Source organism: Erinaceus europaeus, unplaced genomic scaffold (genome assembly GCF_950295315.1).
Source record: "Erinaceus europaeus unplaced genomic scaffold, mEriEur2.1 scaffold_630, whole genome shotgun sequence".
Classification (NCBI taxonomy): domain Eukaryota; kingdom Metazoa; phylum Chordata; class Mammalia; order Eulipotyphla; family Erinaceidae; genus Erinaceus; species Erinaceus europaeus.
The window spans coordinates 4,760-26,852 of NW_026647359.1; the positions used below are offsets into that span (position 1 = coordinate 4,760).

General features: G+C 42.1%; 1 protein-coding gene across 2 annotated transcripts in view; it reads left to right on the forward strand.

Moving 5' to 3' along the window:
- Positions 1–695: 695 nt before the first annotated feature.
- Positions 696–22,093, forward strand: part of ZC3H18 (zinc finger CCCH-type containing 18) — a 49,125-nt gene continuing 27,727 nt past the window's right edge. Inside the window, exons 1-5 of one of the 2 annotated variants that reach the window (XM_060183944.1) lie at positions 696–1,313; positions 3,821–3,905; positions 4,610–4,681; positions 20,956–21,104; positions 21,421–21,513. In XM_060183944.1, coding sequence (XP_060039927.1) covers positions 735–1,313; positions 3,821–3,905; positions 4,610–4,681; positions 20,956–21,104; positions 21,421–21,513 — 978 coding nt within the window. In that variant the 5' untranslated portion in view covers positions 696–734. The remainder of the gene's footprint in view (positions 1,314–3,820; positions 3,906–4,609; positions 4,682–20,955; positions 21,105–21,420; positions 21,514–22,093) is intronic. The other variant, XM_060183945.1, reaches the window with a different exon arrangement.

Sequence of the window (22,093 nt, forward strand, 5' to 3'; positions counted from 1 at the left end):
TGGATTTAGTGCAGGCACTGAGACCCAGCAATAACCCTGGAGAGGAAAAAAAAAAAAACATGTATAGTAGTGAAATTTTTAAGAAATCACCAGACTGATTTTGTCTTTTATGGAAGCTCTCTCCTGAAATAAGTCAGTGCTCTGTCAGAGTTCTTTCCCTCTTAAATCAGGGCTTGGAGGGAGTAGGATTCCTTCTGGACTCTACTAACTACCCCAACAGACAGACCTACATTTTCAGAATCACTGAGGAAATTGTGGGGCGATACTTTATGACTATTTTTAGAAATAAGAAACCTCAGTCCGGGACACCTAAAGACTTAACCAGACTTCTGCTCCAGACCCTTCCAGATGACTCCTGAAAGATGACCAGCCATAAGCCTTTGATCCTTTTTCTTCTTCTTTTTGTTTCATAATGCAAATTTTCTTGAACTTCAAGGATAGCTCACCCTAGAATATAAATGACAGTTCCTCATGGTACTGGTCTTACTGCATCTGTATGGTTGGTGACACGTGGGAGATGTGTATACCAAGTTGTGCAGGTGTGAGGCTCTGCCCAACTTAGCTGTGTGTGCATGTGTGGCAGGACAGCTGGCAGCAGTGGCAGACCGGGGTCTGGGATCCAGAGATGCTGCTCAAGGCCACATGAACACAAGACTGGGGCTGGAACCAGCATGAATGTGTCCTCATGCTAACTATGTGCTTCTTTGCCTTATTTTGCAGAACGGTGGGTACCGATGGATGTGGCCGAGAGCCCTGACAGGGACCCTCGCTCTCCAGAGGACGAAGAAGAGGAACAGCCAAGTCTCTCAGATGATGACATTCTGAGGGAAAGCGGATCTGAACAGGATTTGGACGGAGCTGGGGGGAAGGCTTCTGACTTGGAGGATGAGGAAAATGCTGGCCCAGGGCTGAGCCAGGAGGAAGAGGAGAGTCACTCTGACCAGGAGGACCAGGACTCAGAGGCTCAGACATTGAGCAGGGATCCAGCCAGCCCCCCTCGGGCAGAGGAGCAGGACGCAGGGGAGGAAGACCACACCAGTGACCTGAGGGACGAGGCCTCCTCGGTCACCAGGGAACTGGATGAGCATGAACTAGATTATGATGAGGAGGTCCCTGAGGAGCCAGTGCCCACTGCACAGGATGATGAGGTTGAGAAGGCTGGGGGCGAGGAGGATGAGGACAAGGGAGAAGGTGCTCCAGGGGAGGAGGGCCAGGCAGGTGCACTTAGCGTGGAAGACAAGGAGCCCCTGGAGCCTGGCAAGGAGAAAAAAAAAGAGGATGATGACGGGGAAATCGATGATGGGGAGATCGATGTGAGTATGCTTAGTAGTGATATGGGCCTGCAGGTTCTTGGTGCCCTGAGCTGACCCTGGGAATTTATCATGGGATTTAACTGAGTGGCTTTTTTCATCTCTGAACAAGGAGGTGAGGTCAGAGGAGTGCAGCAGAGTAAGAGGATTGTTCTGGGAGCAGTCACCATAGCAATTAGTAAGTGCTAAAGATCAAGAAGTAGGCTAGATCCAGAGCCTTCTGTCTGCCAGTTGGTACAGGCAGAACCTCCATGGACCCTCATGTCAGTCTGCTGCTACTGTCTAGATCAGATTACAATGCCTCCACCCCATCCCCCACCTTTTTTTTTCTTTTCCACCCCACCCCATCCCCCAACTTTTTTTTTTCTTTAAGTTCTAAGTGTGTAGTTATTCTGTTTTGTTTAACAATTGAAATTGCAATTTTCCCTCTGTCTTTAAATAACACTTGAGTTTAGTTCGGCTATGACCATCCTGAAGTCTCAGTTCTTGTCATGTTCTTGAAACTGAAAAGACTCTAGATATTTCCTTCTCTTTTGTCTGTTTTGTGATGTTTCCAGCTGTACATAAATAACTGACTTCCCTTGGGTGAATCTTGCCTGCTCTCTGTCCCACTCCAGACCTTCCTTCCTGTTGAATATCTATTAGCACAATTGCTGTGTTCCCACCAGACCCCACTCCACTTTTTCCAGATGCACTGTTGGCATTCCTCAGCACATCCCATGCCTTGTCCCAAGAACTGAGGGATGCAGAGGGTGTGCTTGGGATATGAGCTACCTTTTCCTGGAGTTTCCATCCCTCTGGAGTCACTGGTGGTTCTATGGGAAGTATACATCCTAAATGTTTTCCCCATACCATGTATAAGTTTGCTCTTAGAAGAGCTACCTGGATGGTCTCACAAGGGAGAAATGTAGAGTATGGCTTATACCTATATAATGACCATTCTCGTGGCCCCTTTCTGCTCACCTGCATGCACCCACCCTGAATTCTAGAAGTAGCTGTGTGCAAGAGTCTGAAGCCAACCACTTCTCTGCTTGACTCAGTCCCCACTTTTCTGTTGGGTTTCATCCTCCTTATCCCCCTTACATTCAACTCATTGAGACAAGTGAGATAGCTGATTTAGGGGCAGTCACCTTCACACTCCCCAACGCTCTGGTTCCTTGGTAGTTTTCGTGACTGTGATATTAGCTTGTACAACAAACCTTTGGGTTATTTTATCTAAACAACACAACTTGTATATAAAGCCTTGAGTTGCTTGTGATAGTATCTGGACTATAGGAACCCCCTCCTCCCAACACACCACAACACACACACACACACACACACACACACACACGCCTTTTGGCAGGTGCCACTTACTGGGTGGCGGGAATAGGATTTTCACTCTGGATTAGACCAACCATTTATAGCAGCTGCTCTGGATAAAGTGAGCATCATCTTGGTGCTTCTCATGTCATTGGTAGTCTCCTACCTATGTGAAAAGCCACACCTAAGAAAAGCAAATGGACCTTGCATCTACTCACTATCTCTCAGAAAAGTAGTCAGGCCCATAGTCCCATACGCTCACATGAAGATTTCTTTTTCTCTAGTTCCTGCTGTCCACCTCAAGAAAAAAAGGCCTGGATCTGGTGTGTGTTGAGGAGGTGGGGGGCACAAATCTAACCAGGTGACATCTAGCCTGAGCCACTTCTTCCCTCCCCCCCGCTTTTAAATTATGATAGAACTTAGTGTTTAATTTTAAGAAAACAGACTATTTTGATTCATAAATTTTAAATACAGCATGTTAAAAATGTGAAGCAAATAACATTTGCTGTGAATGTTAATGGAACAAGAAAAAGTCTCCTGTCCCAAATAAGGAATAACTGAAACCCATGTGACCAGTGTCCTATACTTTGTGAAGTGGTTAATGCATTATGTTTGTCAACACATCTGAGACTCTACCACTATGTGGGGGTGGATCTGAGGTTGAGAAATGGATATCAAGACAACTACAGAATGGTTTCACTCATACACAGAATATAAAGAATTGAACATATGAATGTGGGGGGAGTGTCAACCTATATCTAAGACAGTGGGAGAACTATAGTGGTTATCTGTGGGGGTGGGGACACAGACCTTTGGTAAGAGTTGAGAGAAAAAAAAGGGACTATACTGTAAACCATAAAGAAAAGTGGTCCGGGAGGTGGCACAGTAGATAAAGCATAGACTCTCAAGCATGAGGTCCCAAGTTCAGTCCCCAGCATCACATGTACCAGTGATGTCTTGTTCTTTTCTCTTCTCCTATCTTTATCATTAATAAGTAAATAAAATATATTTTAAAAGAAAGAAAGAGGAGGAAAGAAGGGACATTAGGAAAGAAAGGAGAGGGGAAGGAGGGAGAGAGGGACATCAGGATATCTAGGACCTATGCAAGTATCCTGGGTGGGGAGCCCAGCTAGAGCAGCCCCTCTCCTGCCTCACCCCCCCTTATTAAAGTAGTGATTCCTTCCTCAATCACCTGTCCTCTCTTTCAGGATGATGATCTAGAAGAGGGTGAGGTGAAGGATCCCAGTGACAGGAAGGTGAGGCCTCGCCCCACCTGCCGATTCTTCATGAAAGGTAATTCTCCAAGGGAGGGGCCTTTGTGTGGCCCATTAATAAGGCCTCAGCTCCTGAAATATGATGTGACAGTGGTTCAGTCTATAGCCTTGTGTGGTGTTTTTGGGAGCCAGGCCATGATATGGTTGTGGTGGTGGCAGCATTGAGGTTCTACACTAGAGTCCTTTGATTGGTTCTCTCATCATTTAATGACAAATTTGCAGGGAGCCAGACTGGTCACTTCCAGGCTCTCCCATTTACAACAGACCCATAAGCTGAAAATAGAGAATAATGATACTTTTTTAACTGGTCCTTCTTATAAGGCCAAGTGCTCCAGGTGTTGACTTTTGTCATTTGCCACCCTGGTAAGGAGAATAATCAAAAATATGTCTTTTATGGGGATGGATTTATAGCCAGCTTAGAGAAATTTTCTTCTCTTGAAGGGGCTTGATGAGGCTGTACAAATGGTAATTGGACAAGTCTTGTTGAAAATTTGAAAAAAAAATTATAGAAATGGAAGTAAAATTTTCCAGTCTGGAAGGATTTCTTTGATGTGCAGCAATAGTTTAGGCACATGTCTTATGGCTGAGCATTTCCTTGGACAGGTAGGAAGATGTTTCCTCCTCCCTGAATTTTCCTCTGCCCATAGATGACTTTGCTCACTGAGCCAGCTTCCTGCATGCACAGCCTAAAGTTCACAAGAACTTCCTGTACTTCTTTTCCAGATGTTGTGACACCATTATCCACTCTTCTTCCACCAATACCAAATTCCATACCATTCAGAGGCCAGGTTAAAGGTACAAAATATATGCTTTCACTCTCTTTAGTGCCTCAAAGTCCTCCTGCTCCAGAGGCCAGACTTCTTTCTCCTGGATCCAGAACACTGCTGTGAAGCCAGAAGGAAAGGGGGCTTTGAAGGCAGAGAAGGGGGTGAACCTTCAGTCTTTGAGTCATTTGATGAGAGATTGGGGGCTGCACAGGTAGTAGGGGAGGGTAGGCTCCTTGGTCATGGTGGAGTATGAAGAGGACAGCTCTAAACTTGGAGTGGCCCTTGAACCACCCACTTCCAAGAGCAGAAATGGCCTTGTATTGAGGTGGGATGGGAAACGGTATTGCACTGGGCCTGCTGTGTGTTTGCTGTCATTGCTGCCAGCAGAGTGGTGTTCCAAGTGACTTAGACTTATGGTGACTGTGCCTACAGGAGTACAAACTTCTCACAATGAGCAGCAGCACAGCCAACAAAGTATGCAGATCATTCTGCAGTACATTACATATAGTGCACTTGTAACACTTACAGAGTTCTGGCATTTTAAATGTCAATATTTCAGGTTATTTAAATTTAAGCAGAAGACTTCTTTTCTACATGGTGTGTATTGAGAGGATGTTCGTTTGACTCCAAAATTTGTAGACTAGAGCAATGGGGACATGTATGGCTGTTCCATGTATTTGTAGTCACTCTTGGTTAGTACTGTTCATAAACTGGTTCAGGGGCCTGACCTGAGGTTCATGCATGAGGTAGCAGCATCCATCATTTGTGCTAAAGGCTTTGTTTCAGGTGCTTGGGTGGCACCACAGAAGGCCTTTCCAGAAGTTAGCAACACAAGTACCCAGACACAGATTGCTGCTGGCACAGAATCATCAGGAGATACATGGATAAACAAAGGGAGAATACTGTTTCCATAGACATCACATAGGAAGATAGAAAGGAGGTGCCCCAACTTAGCCAAGTGTTCAACCGGGCCTGTGATCTGTAGGAGAGATTTCCGAAACAGTGGCATGCAGTATTTTCTGCAATTTGACTTAAAAAAAAAAAAAAAAGATTTTAAAGATTTTATTTATTTATGAGAAAGATAGGAGGAGAGAGAAAGAACCAGACATCAATCACTCTGGCACATGTGCTGCCGGGTATCAAACTCGGGACCTCATGCTTAAGAGTCCAAAGCTTTATCACTGTGCCACCTCCCGGACCACTGCAATTTGATTGATGAGTAACTTGTTTCAGGAAATTTTTTTTTGGACACTTATTTACCTTTATCCAATACCATTTATTTATTTTACAAGTAGGGAGTTCCCATAGAAAAGGAAATGGTGGTTTCTTCCAGTGGCACAGAGCATGACTCTTATTTTTCCTAAGTTATGAGAAAGTTTGTAGATGTGGTTTTACTTTCATTTTATGTTTGGTGTTAAGTCGACATGAATCCACTTAAATGCCTTTTATAGAAAGAGAAGTCACTTTAAAAGTACAATGAAGTTGGTTGTGTTTGGCATGGATGTGGAGAAGTTGCAATCTGCATGTGTTGCTAGTGGAAGTATGAAAATGGTACCACTACTTGGGACAGTGGCTGCTTCTTAGAAGATGAAGAATGAAGTCCTGTGGCCAGCAATTCCACTTCCAGGTTTCTGTCCAAGAAAAATAAAAACATACCTACACAGAAACTTGTTCAGGAAAGTTCATTATTCACGATAATCAAAAAGTGGAATAGGCCAAATGTCTTATCAACGCATATGTAGAAAAACAGCATGTTGCACAGTTGATAAAAAATTGGACTCTAAGCATGAGGTCCTGAGTACGTCTCCAGCGGCATATGTACCACAGTGATGTCTGGTTCGCTCTCTCCTCCTGTCTTTCTTACAAAAAAATAAGTAAAAATCTTAAATTTAAAAAAAGAAAGGAAAAAGAAAAACAGCAGTGTGTCTGGCCACACAAAGTGCCGTTGTTTAGCCATAAAAATAAAATAATACCCATACTACAACACAGAACTGGAGAGTGTCCTGCTGAGTTAAAGAAGCAGTACACTAAAGATTCATGCTGGACAGTTTTCACCTACAAGAACTATCCAAAATAGAAAGAGCTGCAGTGTCAGAATGTGACTTACTCTTAAATAGTTCTTTTAGAAATAGAGGGAAAGTAAAGAAGCAATTACAGAAGCCAGAATTTCTACCTCTGCACCCCAAAAGGAATTTTGGTCCATACTCCCAGAGGGATAAAGAATAGGGAAGTCTCCAAACAAGGGGAACTATTTAATTTAAGATAGAAAAGCTACAGCACCATTCTGGCTCATGTAATGCCAAAGATAGAGCCTCAGCTGTGCAAGTCCTGTGCTCTTTGAGCCGATGTTTTAAAACAATTTGTTAGCTGTTTCTCTTCTTATTTATTTATTTATTTATTTATTTATTTATTGGGGAATTAATGTTTTTTTCTTTTAAATTTATTTCTTTATTGGGGAATTAATGTTTTACATTCAACAGTAAAGACAATAGTTTGTAAATGCATAACATTCCCCAGTTTCCCATATAACAATACAAGCCCCACTAGGTCCTTTGTCATCCTTCTTGGATCTGTATTCTCTCCGCCCACCCACCCCAGAGTCTTTTACTTTGGTGTGACACACCAATTCCATTTCAGGTTCTACTTGTGTTTTCTTTTCTGATCTTGTTTTTCAACTTCTGCCTGAGAGTGAGATCATCCCATATTCATCCTTCTGTTTCTGACTTATTTCACTCAACATGATTTTTTCAAGGCCCATCCAAGATCAGCTGAAAACGGTGAAGTCACCATTTTTTACAGCTGAGTAGTATTCCATTGTGTATATAGACCACAACTTGCTCAGCCACTCATCTGTTGTTGGATACCTGGGTTGCTTCCAGGTTTTGGCTATTACAAATTGTGCTGCCAAGAACATATGTGTACACAGATCTTTTTGGATGGATGTGTTGAGTTCCTTAGGATATATCCCCAGGAGAGGAATTGCAGGGTCATAGGGTAGGTCCATTTCTAGCCTTCTGAGAGTTCTCCAGATTGTTCTCCACAGAGGTTGTACCAATTGACATTCCCACCAGCAGTGTAGGAGGGTTCCTTTGACCCCACAGCCTCTCCAGCATTTGCTGCTGTTGCCTTTTCTGATGTATGACATTCTCACAGTAGTGAAGTGATATCTCGTTGTCTTGATTTGCATTTCTCTGACAATCAGAGACTTGGAGCATTTTTTCATGTGTTTCTCGGCCTTTTGGATCTCTTCTGTGGTGAGTATTCTGTCCAAGTCCTCCCCCCATTTTTGGATGGGCTTATTTGTTGTCTTGTTGTTGAGTCTGGCAAGCTCTTTATATATGTTGGTTATTAAACTCTTGTCTGATGTATGACATGTAAAGATCTTCTCCCATTCTGTGAGGGGTCTCTTGGTTTGGGTAGTGGTTTCTTTTGCTGTGAAGGAGCTTTTTAATTTGATATAGTCCCATAGGTTTATGTTTGTCTTAGTCTTCTTTGTGATTGGATTCGTTTCATTGAAAATGTCTTTAAAATTTATGTGGAAAAGAGTTCTGCCAATATTTTCCTCTAAGTATTTGATAGTTTGTGGTCTAACATCCAAGTCCTTGATCCACTTGGAATTTACTTTTGTATTCAGTGAAATACAGTGATTCAGTTTCATTCTTCTGCATGTTTCAACCCATTGTTTCCAACACCATTTGTTGAAGAGACTCTGCTTTCCCCATTGAATAGTCTGGGCCCCTTTGTCAAAGATTAGATGTCCATAGGTGTGGGGCCTCATTTCTGGGCTCTCAATTCTATTCCACTCGTCAGTGTGTCTATTCATGTTCCAGTACCAAGCAGTTTTGATGACAATGGCCCTATAATACAGTTTGAGATCTGGAAATGTGATGCCTCCAGTTTTGTTCTTTTTTCTCAAGATTGTTTTGGCAATTCTAGGTCTTTTCTGGTTCCAGATAAACATTTGTAGCATTTGTTCTATTCTTCTAAAAAATGTGCTTGGGATCTTGATGGGGATAGCATTAAATTTGTAGATGGCTCTGGGTAATATATTCATTTTGATGATGTTAATTCTTCCAACCCATGAACATGGATATCTTTCCACTTCTTTGTGTCTTTTTCAGTTTCTTTGAGTAGTGACTCATAATTTTCAGTATACAAGTCTTTCACTTCTTTGGTTAGGTTTACTCCTAGATAATTTATTGTTTTTGTTGCTATAGTAAAAGGAATTGATTTCTGGATTTCAGTTTCTTCCAACTTAGTGTTTGCATAGAGGAATGCCACTGACTTGTGAATGTTAATTTTGTAGCCTGACACCTTACTGTATTGCCTGATGATTTCCAAAAGCTTCTTGCTGGATTCCTTAGGATTTTCCATGTATACTATCATGTCATCTGCAAATAAGGAGAGTTTGACTTCTTCTCTTCCAATCTGTATGCCTTTAATTCCTTGCTCCTGCCTGATTGCTATGGCAAGAACTTCCAACACTATGTTGAATAGTAATGGTGATAGTGGGCAGCCCTGTCTAGTACCTGATCTGAGGGGAAATGCTTCCAGTTTTTCACCATTGAGTATGATGTTGGCTGTAGGTTTGCTATATATAGACTACACTGTCTTCAGGAATTTTCCATCTATTCCCATTTCTTGTAGTGTTTTGATCATAAAGGGATGTTGGATTTTATCAAAGGCTTTCTCTGCATCTATTGATATGACCATGTGGTTTTTGGTCTTGCTTTTGATGTGGTGGATCAGATTGATTGATTTACGTGTATTAAACCAACTTTGTATGCCTGGGATAAACCCCACTTGGTCATGATGAACAATCTTTGTGATATACTGCTGTATCCGGTTGGCTAGAATTTTGTTCAATATTTTCGCATCTGTGTTCATCAGAGATATTGATCTGTAGTTTTCTTTTTTGGTTGTGTCCCTGTCTGCTTTTGGTATCAGGGTGATGTTGGCTTCATAGAAGCTGGCAGGGAGTATTCCAGTGTCTTCAATCTTCTGGAAGACTTTTAAAAGTAGAGGTATTAGTTCTTCTTTGAAGGTTTTGTAGAATTCATTTGTAAAACCATCTGGTCCAAGACTTATTTTTGGGTAGATTTTTTAAAAAAAATATTTTATTTTATTTATTCCCTTTTGTTGCCCTTGTTGTTTTATTGTTGTAGTTATTGTTGTTGTCGTCGTTGTTGGATAGGACAGAGAGAAACGGAGAGAGGAGGAGAAGACGGGGAGATAAAGATAGACACCTGCAGACCTGCTTCACCGCCTGTGAAGCGACTCCCCTGCAGGTGGGGAGCCGGGGTTCGAACTGGGATCCTTATGCCAGTCCTTGTGCTTTGCGCCACCTGCGCTTAACCCGCTGCGCTACAGCCAGACTCCCTTTTGGGTAGATTTTTGATAACTGTTTCAATTTCATTAGCTGTGATGGGCCTGTTCATGTTATCCACTTCCTCTTTACTTAGTTTTGGAAGTTGGTAGGTATCTAGGAAATCGTCCATTGTCCATTTCTTCCAGGTTCTCTAGCTTGGTGGCATATAGTTGTTCATAGAAGCCTCGCATGATATGTTTAATTTCTGCGGGGTCTGTTGTGATATCTCCTCTTTCATTTACTATCCGATTTATTGGGTCTTCTCCCTTTTTTGTTTTGAGTCTGGCTAAAGGTTTGTCGATTTTGTTTATTCTTTCGAAGAACCAACATTTACTTTCGTTGATCTTTTGTATGGTTTTCCTATTCTCAATGTTATTTATTTCTGCCCTAACGTTAGTGATTTCTGTCCTTCTGGTTGCTTTAGGGTTCCTTTGTTCTTCTTCTTCTAGGTCTTTAAGATGTGCAATCAGGCTGTTTATTTGTGCTTTTTCTTGTTTCCTAATGTGTGCTTGTATAGCTATGAACTTCCCTCTTAGGACTGCTTTAGCTGTGTCCCAGATATTTTGATAGCTTGTGTCTTCATTTTCATTGAACTCTCGAAACATTTTGATTTCTTCCTTGATTTCCTCTTTGACCCAGAAGTTGTTAAGAAGTGTACTGTTGAGCTTCCCCATTTTGGGACTGTTACTAATCTTTTGTTGATTGTTAAGTGTTACTTTAATTCCACTGTGGTCTGAGAAGATGCTTGGGATGATTTCAATGCTCTTGAATTGGCTGATGCTATCTTTGTGGTCTAATATATGGTCTATCCTTGAGAATGACCCATGTGAATTTGAGTAAAATGTATATTCCAGTTTCTTGGGATGAATGACTCTGAAAATGTCCAATAGTTCTAGTTTATCTATCTCTTCATTTAGCTCCCTTATGTCTTTATTGATTTTCTGCCTGGATGATCTGTCAAGTTGAGAGTGGGGTGTTGAAGTCCCCTACTATGATTGTGTTACTGTTAATATATTGCTGTAGCTCTTTCAGTAGACATTTGATGTATTTAGATGGCTTCTCATTGGGTGCATAGATGTTAATAATTGTTAAGTCCTCTTGATTGACTGTCCCTCTGAGCATTAAGTAGTATCCATTCCTATCTTTTTAAATCTTATCTATTTTAAAGTCTATCATGTCAGATATGAGAATAGATGTTCCTGCCCTTTTTTGTGGGCCATTGGCTTGTATGATAGTTTTCCATCCTTTCACTCTAAGTCTGTGTTTGTCTTGTTGAGTTAGGTGGGTTTCCTGCAAACAGCATATTGTTGGGTTGTGTTTTCTGATCCATCTTCCTACTCTGTGTCTTTTAATAGGTGAATTCAGGCCATTGACATTTATTGATATCAAAGATTGAAGATATTTTAACGCCATTCTTGTAGAGTTTTAGTGTTTTGATATATGTCCTATTTGTGGTGGTCTGGTTGTTTATAGGAGACCTTTCAGAACTTCTTGCAGGGCAGGCTTGGTGATGGTTGCTTCCTTCAACTGTTGCTTGTCTGAGAAGGTTTTGATGCCTCCTAGTCTGAATGACAGTCTAGCAGGATATACTATTCTTGGTTGAAAGCCTTTCTCATTGAGCACTTGATAGATATCTTGCCTTTCTCTTCTGGCCTGTAGTGTTTGTATGGAGAAGTCTGCTGCTAATCTTAGGGTTTTCCTTTGTAGGTGACTCTTTGTTTTTCTCTTGCAGCCTTCAGGATCCTTTCTTTATCCTTATTCTTTTCCATTCTAAGTATGATATGTCTTGGTGTCTTTAGGTCTGGGTTAATTCTGTTTGGGACCCTCTGGGCTTCTTGAATTTTTATGTCTTTGATGTTGTTTAGACTAGAGAAGTTTTCGGCTATTATGGCCTGGAAAATGCTTTCTTCCTCTCCTTCTCTTTCTTCCTCTGGTATGCCAATAATGCATATATTGTTTCTTTTGAAGTCATCCCATAGGACTCTGTTGTTGTTTTCAGCATCTCTTAATCTCTTTTTGAGATCTCTTCTTTTTTAGTTGTCTCTAATTCATCCTCAATCTTGCTAATTCTGTCTTTAGCCTCATTGATTCTATTCTCTCTGCTCTCTACTGTTTTCTGGAGTTCATCTATTTTGTTGCCCTGCTCTGATACTGTTTTAGTTTGTTCAGCTAGTTGCATTCTTAGCTCAGCGATTTCAGCTTTCAGCTCTCTAATAACCATGAGATAATTAGTATTTTCTTCCATATTCTCATTTGTTGTTCCTGTATTTCTGATAATAATTTTTTCAAATTCTTTACTCACTCCTGTTATTATTTCCTTAGCTAATGTTTGGATGTTGAACTCGTTTTGTGCTTCACCCTCTGGAGGACTTTTAGCTGGACTCTTGTCCTGGTTCGATTCTTCAATATTTTTTTTGTTGTTTTAACTATTTTATATATTATGATATGAGTTCCCTTTATCAGTACTTTTCAAATTATTGATCACTATTGCCTGGATTGACTTGTGTCTAAGTAAGTTAATTAAAGGGTTCACAGTGGTGGAAGTTAACAGTTATTTCAATCCCTGAGTTGGAGCTCAGTGGTTTAAAAGCCTTTCTTTTTTTTTTTTCCTTCCCTGAAGGCTATGGGAGCCTGAGGGCTTTTAAACTATCCATAGGCTTCTTAGCTTAATCACTGACTCCTGACCAAGAGATAAAGCAGGGTATGGCAGAGATAATCCAGTGGTTATGCAAAGAGACTTTCACAGCCCCTCAGCTATGCCACCGAGGTATAAGTCTTCTGAGTGTCCTGGTTAGATCTCTGTCCCCTGGTGTCCCTTCCTGTCGCTGCTCCAGATTCTGAGGGTAGTAGCAATGGAGACTCAGAGTTGCACTTGGTGAGTCTTTGCGGAGTCCTCTCCTCCCTTCAGCTGTCTCCTTGTTGGTGGAGCAGACTGGAGGTGGTGTCTCAACTGATAAACTGCTGAACTGTTAGCAGTCACTTAATCTCTCCTTAGGCCCCTCTCTCCTCTCTGTCACCAGCCACACGTGTTTGTACTCACGGGTGATTTACTGGGTTCCTGTGGTCATTCTAGTCCTGTCTTGTTTCGGTCCCGGGTGGTCTCCTTTGGTATTCCTAGTTGATCCAGGAAAGGAGAGGAGAGGAGAGAAAGCGATCTGCTGCTCATAGCTCTGCCTCCGGAAGTCCCTGCCAGCTGTTCCTCTTCTAAGTGGTGACCTACATATTATTCATTCAGTTTCCTAAAGGGACACATTGATGCTTGTGAGTTAGACAACAAAATAATTAAGAAATACAGATTGAAACATTGTAACATGCCAGTACTTTGTCCACTATTTTTATCTGTCTTCCCCTTTTTTTAAATGATTGCTTTCTCCTCAGCCCATGGGAATTCTGTTTACCTTTTTTCATTTTAATTTATTTATTAATGAGAAAGATCAGAAGAGAGAAAGATAACCAAACACTACTCTGGTACATGTACTGCTGGGAATCAAACTCAGGACTTTATGCTTGAGAGTCCAGTCCAGCACTTCATTCACCTTTCAGACCGCACTGTTTACTTTTATTTATCTGGTTAATTAGTTATGCAAGAGAAAGACCAGAACAGCCAGCAGGGTAGTGTCAAGAATTAGACCCAGGTGCCCCTCCCCTACAAGGAAGGGCCTGCAGTCTACCTGTTGAACCACCTTGCTATTCATGGTATATATGTTTTGCCTCATATATTTAGTCTTCAAGGGATAAATTTCTACCCACAAAGTCATAAGTAGTCTACCCTTTCTTCCTAAAGAGAATGCCAAGAATGAAAGCCAGAGTACTGCTCAGTTCTGGCTTAAGGTAGTGCCAGGAATTGAACCTGGGGCATCTGGGGCTTCAGGCATACAATTAAGTTGATGCTCTAACAGGCTGAGTTCTTTCCCTGACCCATAACTAGCTTGTTCTTTAAACTGTCCTACTTTGGGTTTTTGATTGGCCCCACTGTTAACTAAATATATTATTTGGACCAGACTTCCTTTCTCTCGTCCTTCCTGTTCTCCCTCTGTTGTAAAATACTTAGAATATAACATTTGCCATCATTATATGTGTCCAGTTCAGTGTTGTTAAGTTCGTTCACATTGTGGACTCATCACCTCCATCAGTCTCCAGAACTTATTTTGTAAAACAAATTCAGGAGGAGGCAGGCGGTGGTGCACTGCGCTAAGGACACATAGCAAACAGGGATCTTGGTTTGACCCCCTGGCTCCCCACCTGTAGGGAGAAAGCTTCACAAGTGGTAAAGTAGGTCTGCAGGTGTCTTATCTTTCTCCCTTTGTATCTTCCCTCCTCTCTCAATTTCTCTCTCTCTCTCTGTCCTATCCAATAAAAAAAATGGCCATTAGAAGCAATGGATTTATGGTGCTGGCACCAAGCCCCAGTGATAACCCTGGAGGCAAAAAAAAATAAATAAGTTCAGTACCATTACCCACTCACATCCCTTCCCTCTCCCAGTCCTTGGCATCCACACATAGAGACTTTCTGTCTCAATGACTGACTACTTTAGGTGTGCTGTAAGTGGATACATGCAGAGTGAAAGAGACCACAGCACCAAAGTTTCCTTTGGAGTCCAGGCTGACCTGAGTCTCATTCATGACAAAATAGCATTGTATCCTAGTGACTATCATATATCCTACTGACCCAGAATTTCTTTCTTTTTTTTCCTCCAGGGTTATCACTGAGTGGGCTGGGTGCCTGCACTACAAATCTACTGCTCCTGGAGGCTACTTTTTTCTCTTTTGTTGCCCTTGTTCTTTATCATTGTTTTTGTTATTATTGTTGTTATTGCTGTCGTTGTTGTATAGGACAGAGAAAAATGGAGAGAGGAAGGGAAGACAGAGGAGGAGAGACCAACAGACACCTGCAGACCTGCTTCACTGTTTGTGAAGCGACCTCTCCCTCCTCCCCCTCCACACACACACACCTGCAGGTGGGGAGTCGGGCTCAAATGGGGATTCCTATGCTGGTCCTTATGCTTCGAGCCATGTGCAGTTAACCTGCTACCTAACATGCTGCCCCTCCTGACCCAGAATATCTTTCCTGTTAAGAATCTAGGTAGGGAGCTGGGTGGTAACACTCTTACTTCAGTGCACACATTACCATGCAAAATGTCCTGAGTTCAAGCCTATAGGGAGAAAGCTTCAAAAGTGAGGAAGCAGTGATGCAAGTGTCTATCTGCCTTTCCCTCTCTATCCTCCTTCCCTCTCAATTTCTCTGTTCTATCAAGTAAAATAAAGGTTTTTGTTTGTTTGTTTGTTTTATCCTAAATTGCAGGGCTGGAAAACTAGCTTGCCTAGATAGTGCAGTTTCTTTACCATGCGTATGACCCAGGTTTGAGCCCAGTCCCCACTGCATTGGAAGTATCTTTGAAGCTGTGGTGTCTTCGTTTCCCTTTTCTCTCTCTGACTAAGTTGATCTGAAGTAGCACCCTGTGGTGACCAAAAAAGTAAATAACACTCCTTGTTTGGATTACTTTTGTTTCTTTAGTCATCTGTCAGTGGGCACAGATTGCTTTGGTCTTTTATCAGTTGTGAATAGTGCTGCTATAGGCATAGATGTGCAAATATTTTTTTGAGGCATTGTTTTCAATTCTTTTTAAATTTTCCCTTTTGTTGCCCTTGTTTTATTGTTATTGATGTCATCATTGTTAGATAGGACAGTAGAAAAGGAGCGAGGAGGGAAAAACACAGACCTGCTTCACCGCCTGTGAAGCAACTCCCCTGCGGGTGGGGAACTGGGGGTTGGAACCACTGGGATCCTTCCGGGATCCTTCCGCGCCGGTCCTTGTACTTTTCGCCATGTGCACTTAACCCACTGCGCTACCACCCAACTCCCTGTTTATTTTGGAGACATACCCAGAAGTAGAACTGTTGGATTGCATGATAACTGCTCTAATTTTTTTAAATGACCATATACTTTTCTTTAGCTGCTATGCTATGATGTTTTCCCCAACAACAGTGCACAAAAGTTCCAATTTTCCCTCCTAGACATCTTACCTATTATTTATTGGCTAGAGACAGAGAGAAATGCAGTGTCCCAATACCTGATCATTTATTTTTAAACTAGAGTACTAGGCTAAGGAGCTAGCATAGTGGTTATGCAAAAAGACTTTCATGCCTGAGGTTCCCAAAGTCCCAGGTTCAGTCCCCTTACCACTATAAGCCAGAGCTGAGTGATATTCTCCTCCTTCCCCCATGTCTCTCTGTGACTCTCTGAATATCTTTGCATGTGTATCTCTTCCTCATGCATTAAAATAAGACAATTTTTTTATCTTTAATTATTTATTGGATAGAGATAGCCAAAAATTGATAGAGAGGGAGAGAGAAAAAGAGACACCTGCAGCACTGCTTCACCACTTGTAAAGCTTTCCCCCTGCCACTGGGGACCAGGGCTTTGAACCCAGGTCCTTATGCATTGTAACATGTGCACTCAACTAGGTGTGCAACTACCCAGCCCCACAAATAACATTTAAATTAGAGCACTATTCAACTTTTCCTTATGGTAGTTTCAGGGATTGAACCTAGAACCTCAACCTCAGGTATAAAAATCTTTTGCATAACTGTATTGTACTGTCTCCCCAGCCCTATTTTTTGTTACCCTGCCTATCTTAATGCTGTGATATTTATTTAGCTTTTGTCTTGTGTTTTCTTCATTAGTAGTGATGTTGACATCATTTCATGTGTTTATTAGCCTTTGTACTTAGTACTAGAAGAATGGTTGTGTGTTGTACACAAATCTCTGATTTTTCATGTTTAAAGACTATCCCGAACTGTGGTCTCTGGACCTTTGTGAATTCTTGACCATGTTTCAAAAGATTCTTTAGGTCAAATTTATTCTCAGAGTAATACTGAGATTGTACTAGTGTTCAGGGTATTCCCTATGTACTCAGAATGCCATTGTCACCAACTTCTGCACTGTGGCAGAAAGAACTGTCATTTAGTTAGCTCTTACACTTGAATGCAGGTCTTTCCTTAGAAAGTAACTGCGGTGCCGGGTGGTGGCACACCTGGTTGAGCACCCGTTATAATGCTCAAAGACACAGGTTCAGGTCCCCGGTTCCCGGCTGCAGGGGGAAGGCTTCATGAGTGGTGAAGCGGTACTGCAGGTGTCTCTCTGTCTCTCTATCCTCCCTTCCCTCTTGATTTCTGGCCGTCTCTATCCAATAAATAAATAAAATAATTAAAAGAAATAAAGTGACTTTGCGGGTCAGGTGGTGGCGCACCTGGTTGAGTACACATGTTACAATGCACAAAGACCTGAGTTTAAACCCTCAGTCTCCACCTACAGTGGAAAGCTTTGTGAGTGGTGAAGCAGTGCAGCAGTGTCTCTCTGCCTCCCTGTCTACCTATTCCCTCTCGATTTCTGATTGTCTCTACCCAATAAATAAGATTTAAAAAAAGAAGAAAGTAACTTTGCCCAGGAAAAGTAAACTGGGGATCAAAGAACAGTTCAGTGGTCTTTTGTAGCTTTGCTATGTTGTATAGCCATCATCACCATCCTGTTTTAGAACATCATTCCCTTAAGACTGGCCCTGGGACCAGAAGGTAGCTCACCTAGTAGGGCACATGCTTTCCCTTGCACACACAGCCTGAGTTTGAGCTCTGGCACCAGGGAAAGCTCTGGTCCTGTGGTGATTCTTCTGTCTCTCTCTGAAATACATTTGGGGGGGGGGGCTGGTGGTGATGCATCTGGTTGAGTGCACATGTTCTAATGTGCAAGGACCCAGGTTCAAATCCCTGGCCCCCACCTACAAGGGGAAAGCTTTGCGAGTGGTGAAGCAGGGCTGCAGGTGTCTCTCTGTCGCTCTTCCTATCACCCCCTTCCTCTCAATTTCTGGCTGTCTCTATCCAATAAGGGTAATAAAAGAAGAATTGTTAAAATTCTTTTTAAAATAAATAAGAAAAGTTGGCCCCAGAGCAGTAAAAAAAAAAAAAACACGTGTGTAACTCTGGGAAGGGGGGCACCTTGGGGAGGGGAAGAGACTCAATTCCTGTCTTTCTGAGACTTAGGTTTAGTGGGAGGTGCAGACATCTTTGCACAGAGCACTGGTCCCTGGCAGAGATGACTCAAATGCCATGATGATGCAGAGCCATCACAGGAACTGGGTAGTATCTGTGTCTACCAGTAGATGGAGCTCTTATCTGAAAACTGCTGTTTCAGAAGAACTGTTATCTGCCACCATGAGTTTGACAGCTTCCTAATACTTAATGGCTTTTCCAGATGATCATTGTGATGTTACAAATGAATACCTGATCTGGAGAAGAACTTGCAGTTCAAAAGAGACAGCTAGTGCAAGTTCTAGCCATGAATACATTTTTATTTGTGGGCCAGGGAAAATAGTTGACTCAATAGAGCTCACACTTTACCATGCTGGAGGACCTGGGTTTAACTCCTACCCACTACATGGGAGCATCGTGCAGTGGGGTAGTTTCATGAGCACTGGAGCAGTGCTGTGGTGTTTCTCCTTTCTCTTACACTCTCTAATATTATTAATTAATTAATTAATTCGTAATGAGGGGCTGGAGAGACCAGAGCACTGCTCAGCTCTGGCTTGTGGTGGTTTGGGAACTTTACCTAGGACCTCAGAACCTCAGGCATGAAAGTCTGGAATAGGGGCCAGGTGGTGGCACCTGGTTGAGTGCACATGTTCCAGTATACAAGGACCTAGGTTCGAGCCCCCAGTCCCCACCTGCAGGAGTTTTGCTTTGCAGGTGGTGAAGTAGTGTTGCAGGTGTCTCTTGTCTCTGTATCACCCCCTTCCCTCTCGATTTTTGGCTGTCCCTATCCAGTAAATAAAGATAATAAAAAAGAAGAAGAAGAAAAAAGAAAGTCTGGAATAACAACTATGCTATCAACCAGCCTGCTCTCAGTCTGTGTTACTGTGTCATGTGTTTCCCCCCTCCCCCGTCTCTCTTTTATTGTAAAAAAAAAAATAGTTTGCTGGCATTTGTTATTCTCTTTTTGGCTTATTTAATGTGATGTCTTCTAGTTCCACCCAAGATGATGCAAAGAGACAACTCCATTATTCTTTCAACATTCATTAGTCATTCAGTAGCTGAGCTGTGTTCTGTTTTGTGCGTATATACCACGATTTTTTAGTCACTTATCTGTGGTTGGACATCTGGGTTCCTTCTAGGTTTTGCTGGAAGTGATAGACTTTTAATAGGCAGAGTCCCACTAAAAAGTCTAGCAAAGGAACCAGATGGTGGTGAACTTGGTTGAATGCACACACTATAGTGCTCAAAAAGACCCAGGTTCAACCCCCTAGTTCCCACACCTTCAGAAGGGAAGCTTTATGAGCAGTGTAGCAGTGCTGCTGGTGTCTCTTGCTTTCTAGCTTCCTTTCTCCTCTCAATTTCTCTGTCCTATCAAATTCAATAATATTTAAAAAGATCTAATAACAACAAAAATAATTTGTTAGTCAAGTTTGGTATCACAGCAGAGGACCTCTCAAAAAATCCTGAAGAGACTATTCAGTACTCATTTTCCAGCCTCATATCTGAAGGAGCCTGGCTTTTGTTCACCTGCTTCAAGCAGAGCAACCCAGAATTACAGATTGGATATCATAGATAGGAGATTCCTGTTCTCTTCTAGTCTAATGGCAGCCTTCAGGAGATTTGCAGAAAGGAAAATAAAACCATTCATATTGCTAACTAGTTTTTTTAATGTAGTGTTTTTTGTTTGTTTATTTCTACAGCACTACTCAGCTCTGGTTTTTAGATAGGGACAGGAGGTTGAACCTGGGACTTTGGGGGCTCAGGCATGAAAAAATAGCTGTACATTTGCATAAGCATTATGCTGTCTTCCTAAACTATAGTTGCTTTTTTATAAAATGGTTAGAGTAACATAAATTGTTATTAATATTGAAGTTTTCTTTTTTTTTTTTTTTAACACCAGCACACTGCTCAGCTCTGATTTATGGTGGTGTGGGGGATTAAACCTGGGACTTTGGAGCGTCCAGCATGATTCTTTGCATAACTATTAAGCTATCTATTGCCTCCCCTCAGTCTTTTTTTTTTTTTTCCTTTCTTGGGTGATTAATGTTTTATATTTGACAGTAAATACAATAGTTTTTACATGCATAACATTTCTCAGTTATCCACATAACAGTACAACCCCCACTAGGTCCTCTGTCATCCTTTTCCTGGACCTGTACTCTTCCTCCCACTCACCCCAGAGTCTTTTACTTTAGTGCAATATACTAACTCTAGTCCAGGTTTAAGTTAGCTTTATTTATCAGAGCACTGCTCAGCTCTGGTTTATGATAGTGCTGGGGATTGAATCTGGGACCTCAAAGCCTCAGGCAGTCTTAGTTTTAAGATAATAGATATCAGTATGACCCACAGTTTCCTCAGGTTCTGAGACCAAAAAGTTACAGAGCTGTGTGGAACTATACATTGTAATCTTATAATCTTGTAACATAGTATCAACAACAACAACAGTCTGTGTTTTGTTTTTAATGAAGGAGCAAGATACTGACTATAGCTAAGCAGTGCTTTGGTGGAAGGAAGGAAGGAAAGAAGGATGGAGAAGGGAAAGGTTAAAGGATGTAGGACATAGTTCAGCTGTCATGGCAACTCTAGGACTTTGATGTTTTGAGGAGGACATGATTTGGAACAGGCTGTGTTTATTCCCTTTCTGGAAGTTCTCCCAGAAGGTCTGGCCAAAACCCTCCAGTCCACCTGCTATGAAACTGCTTGAAGATGAGTGTAGGGGGCTGAGGTTGAGGAGCACAATTGTCCTGAACCCTGTCCTACCCTTTCTATGCTCAGGCTTATGTCTGTAGTATCAAGGATTACTCCCACAGCCCATGAGCACTAGTATGCTGTCTGTGTCAGGCCCTATCAGGGATGAGCAAGTAGGAAACTAACCTCTAGTTGAATCTGATCTGACTTTTGTCTCTATAGGCAACTGCACCTGGGGGATGAATTGCAGGTTTATACACCCTGGTGTGAACGACAAGGGCAACTACTCCCTAATCACCAAAGCCGAGCCTTTCCCGCCCAACGGGGCCCCGCCTCTTGGACCACACCCACTGATGCCTGCTAACCCTTGGGTTCGTGATGCCTCTCTTCTTTGTGTCTGAGCCCTGCTTATGCATCTCTACCTTATAGCATATTACCATGCCTGCTGGTGATGGTGTTTCTGAGACATCAGAGTCACAGAACCACTTCCCAGATGCTTCTGTTATCTTGCTGTCCAGTACTCCTGAACTTAGGACAAGCATGTCCAGGGGATGGAGTTAGTCTTGTAGGAGAGAGCACATCCAAGCTAATCAAAGGCCTTAGGTGCTGTTTTTGTCCTTGTTTCTTTTATAGACTTGGGGGTTTCACTTCCTTTCTTAATTTTTCCCTTTTTCATTTTTTTACTAGGGAGGGCCAGTAGTTGATGAGATTTTGCCTCCACCCCCTCCAGAACCCCCAACAGAAAGTGCCTGGGAACGAGGACTCCGGCATGCAAAGGAGGTAACAATTCAGGAGGAAAAATACAATCCTTATATAAAACAAGCATTTCTTTGATCTACAGGACATAATAGAAAAAACTACTACTTAAAAGCTCTGAAGGATTTATTTCTATGGCTTCTTTAAAGTGTTAAAAAATGAAAAATTAGGGGCTGGGTGGTGGTACACCTGGTTAAGTGCACACATTACAAAGCACAAGGACCCAGGTTCAAGTCCCCAGGCCCCCCTTTCCCCCCATAGACAGAAAGCTTCACAAGGGGTGAAACAGTGCTACAGGTGTGCATATCCAAAAATAAATAAATAAATAAAGCTATGGAAAATAATTCTGTACTATCTGTCTGAGGTTTGCTAGGTACTGGACAAACACAAGATGTCTTAGAACTCATCTGCTATCTTCTGTAGCTGGGGTAGCCTTCCTCCCCGTCCAGAGACCTGAAGCAACCCTCCTAAGGACCTGGGCTCTTACATGCACCCCACTCAGACTACACTCCCTGTAAATTATTGGCCTTCACCATCTTTCTGAGCCCTGAGACACTAGTCTGAAGCGTACCAGGCAACTGATTATAAAGAATAGAGTTTCAAT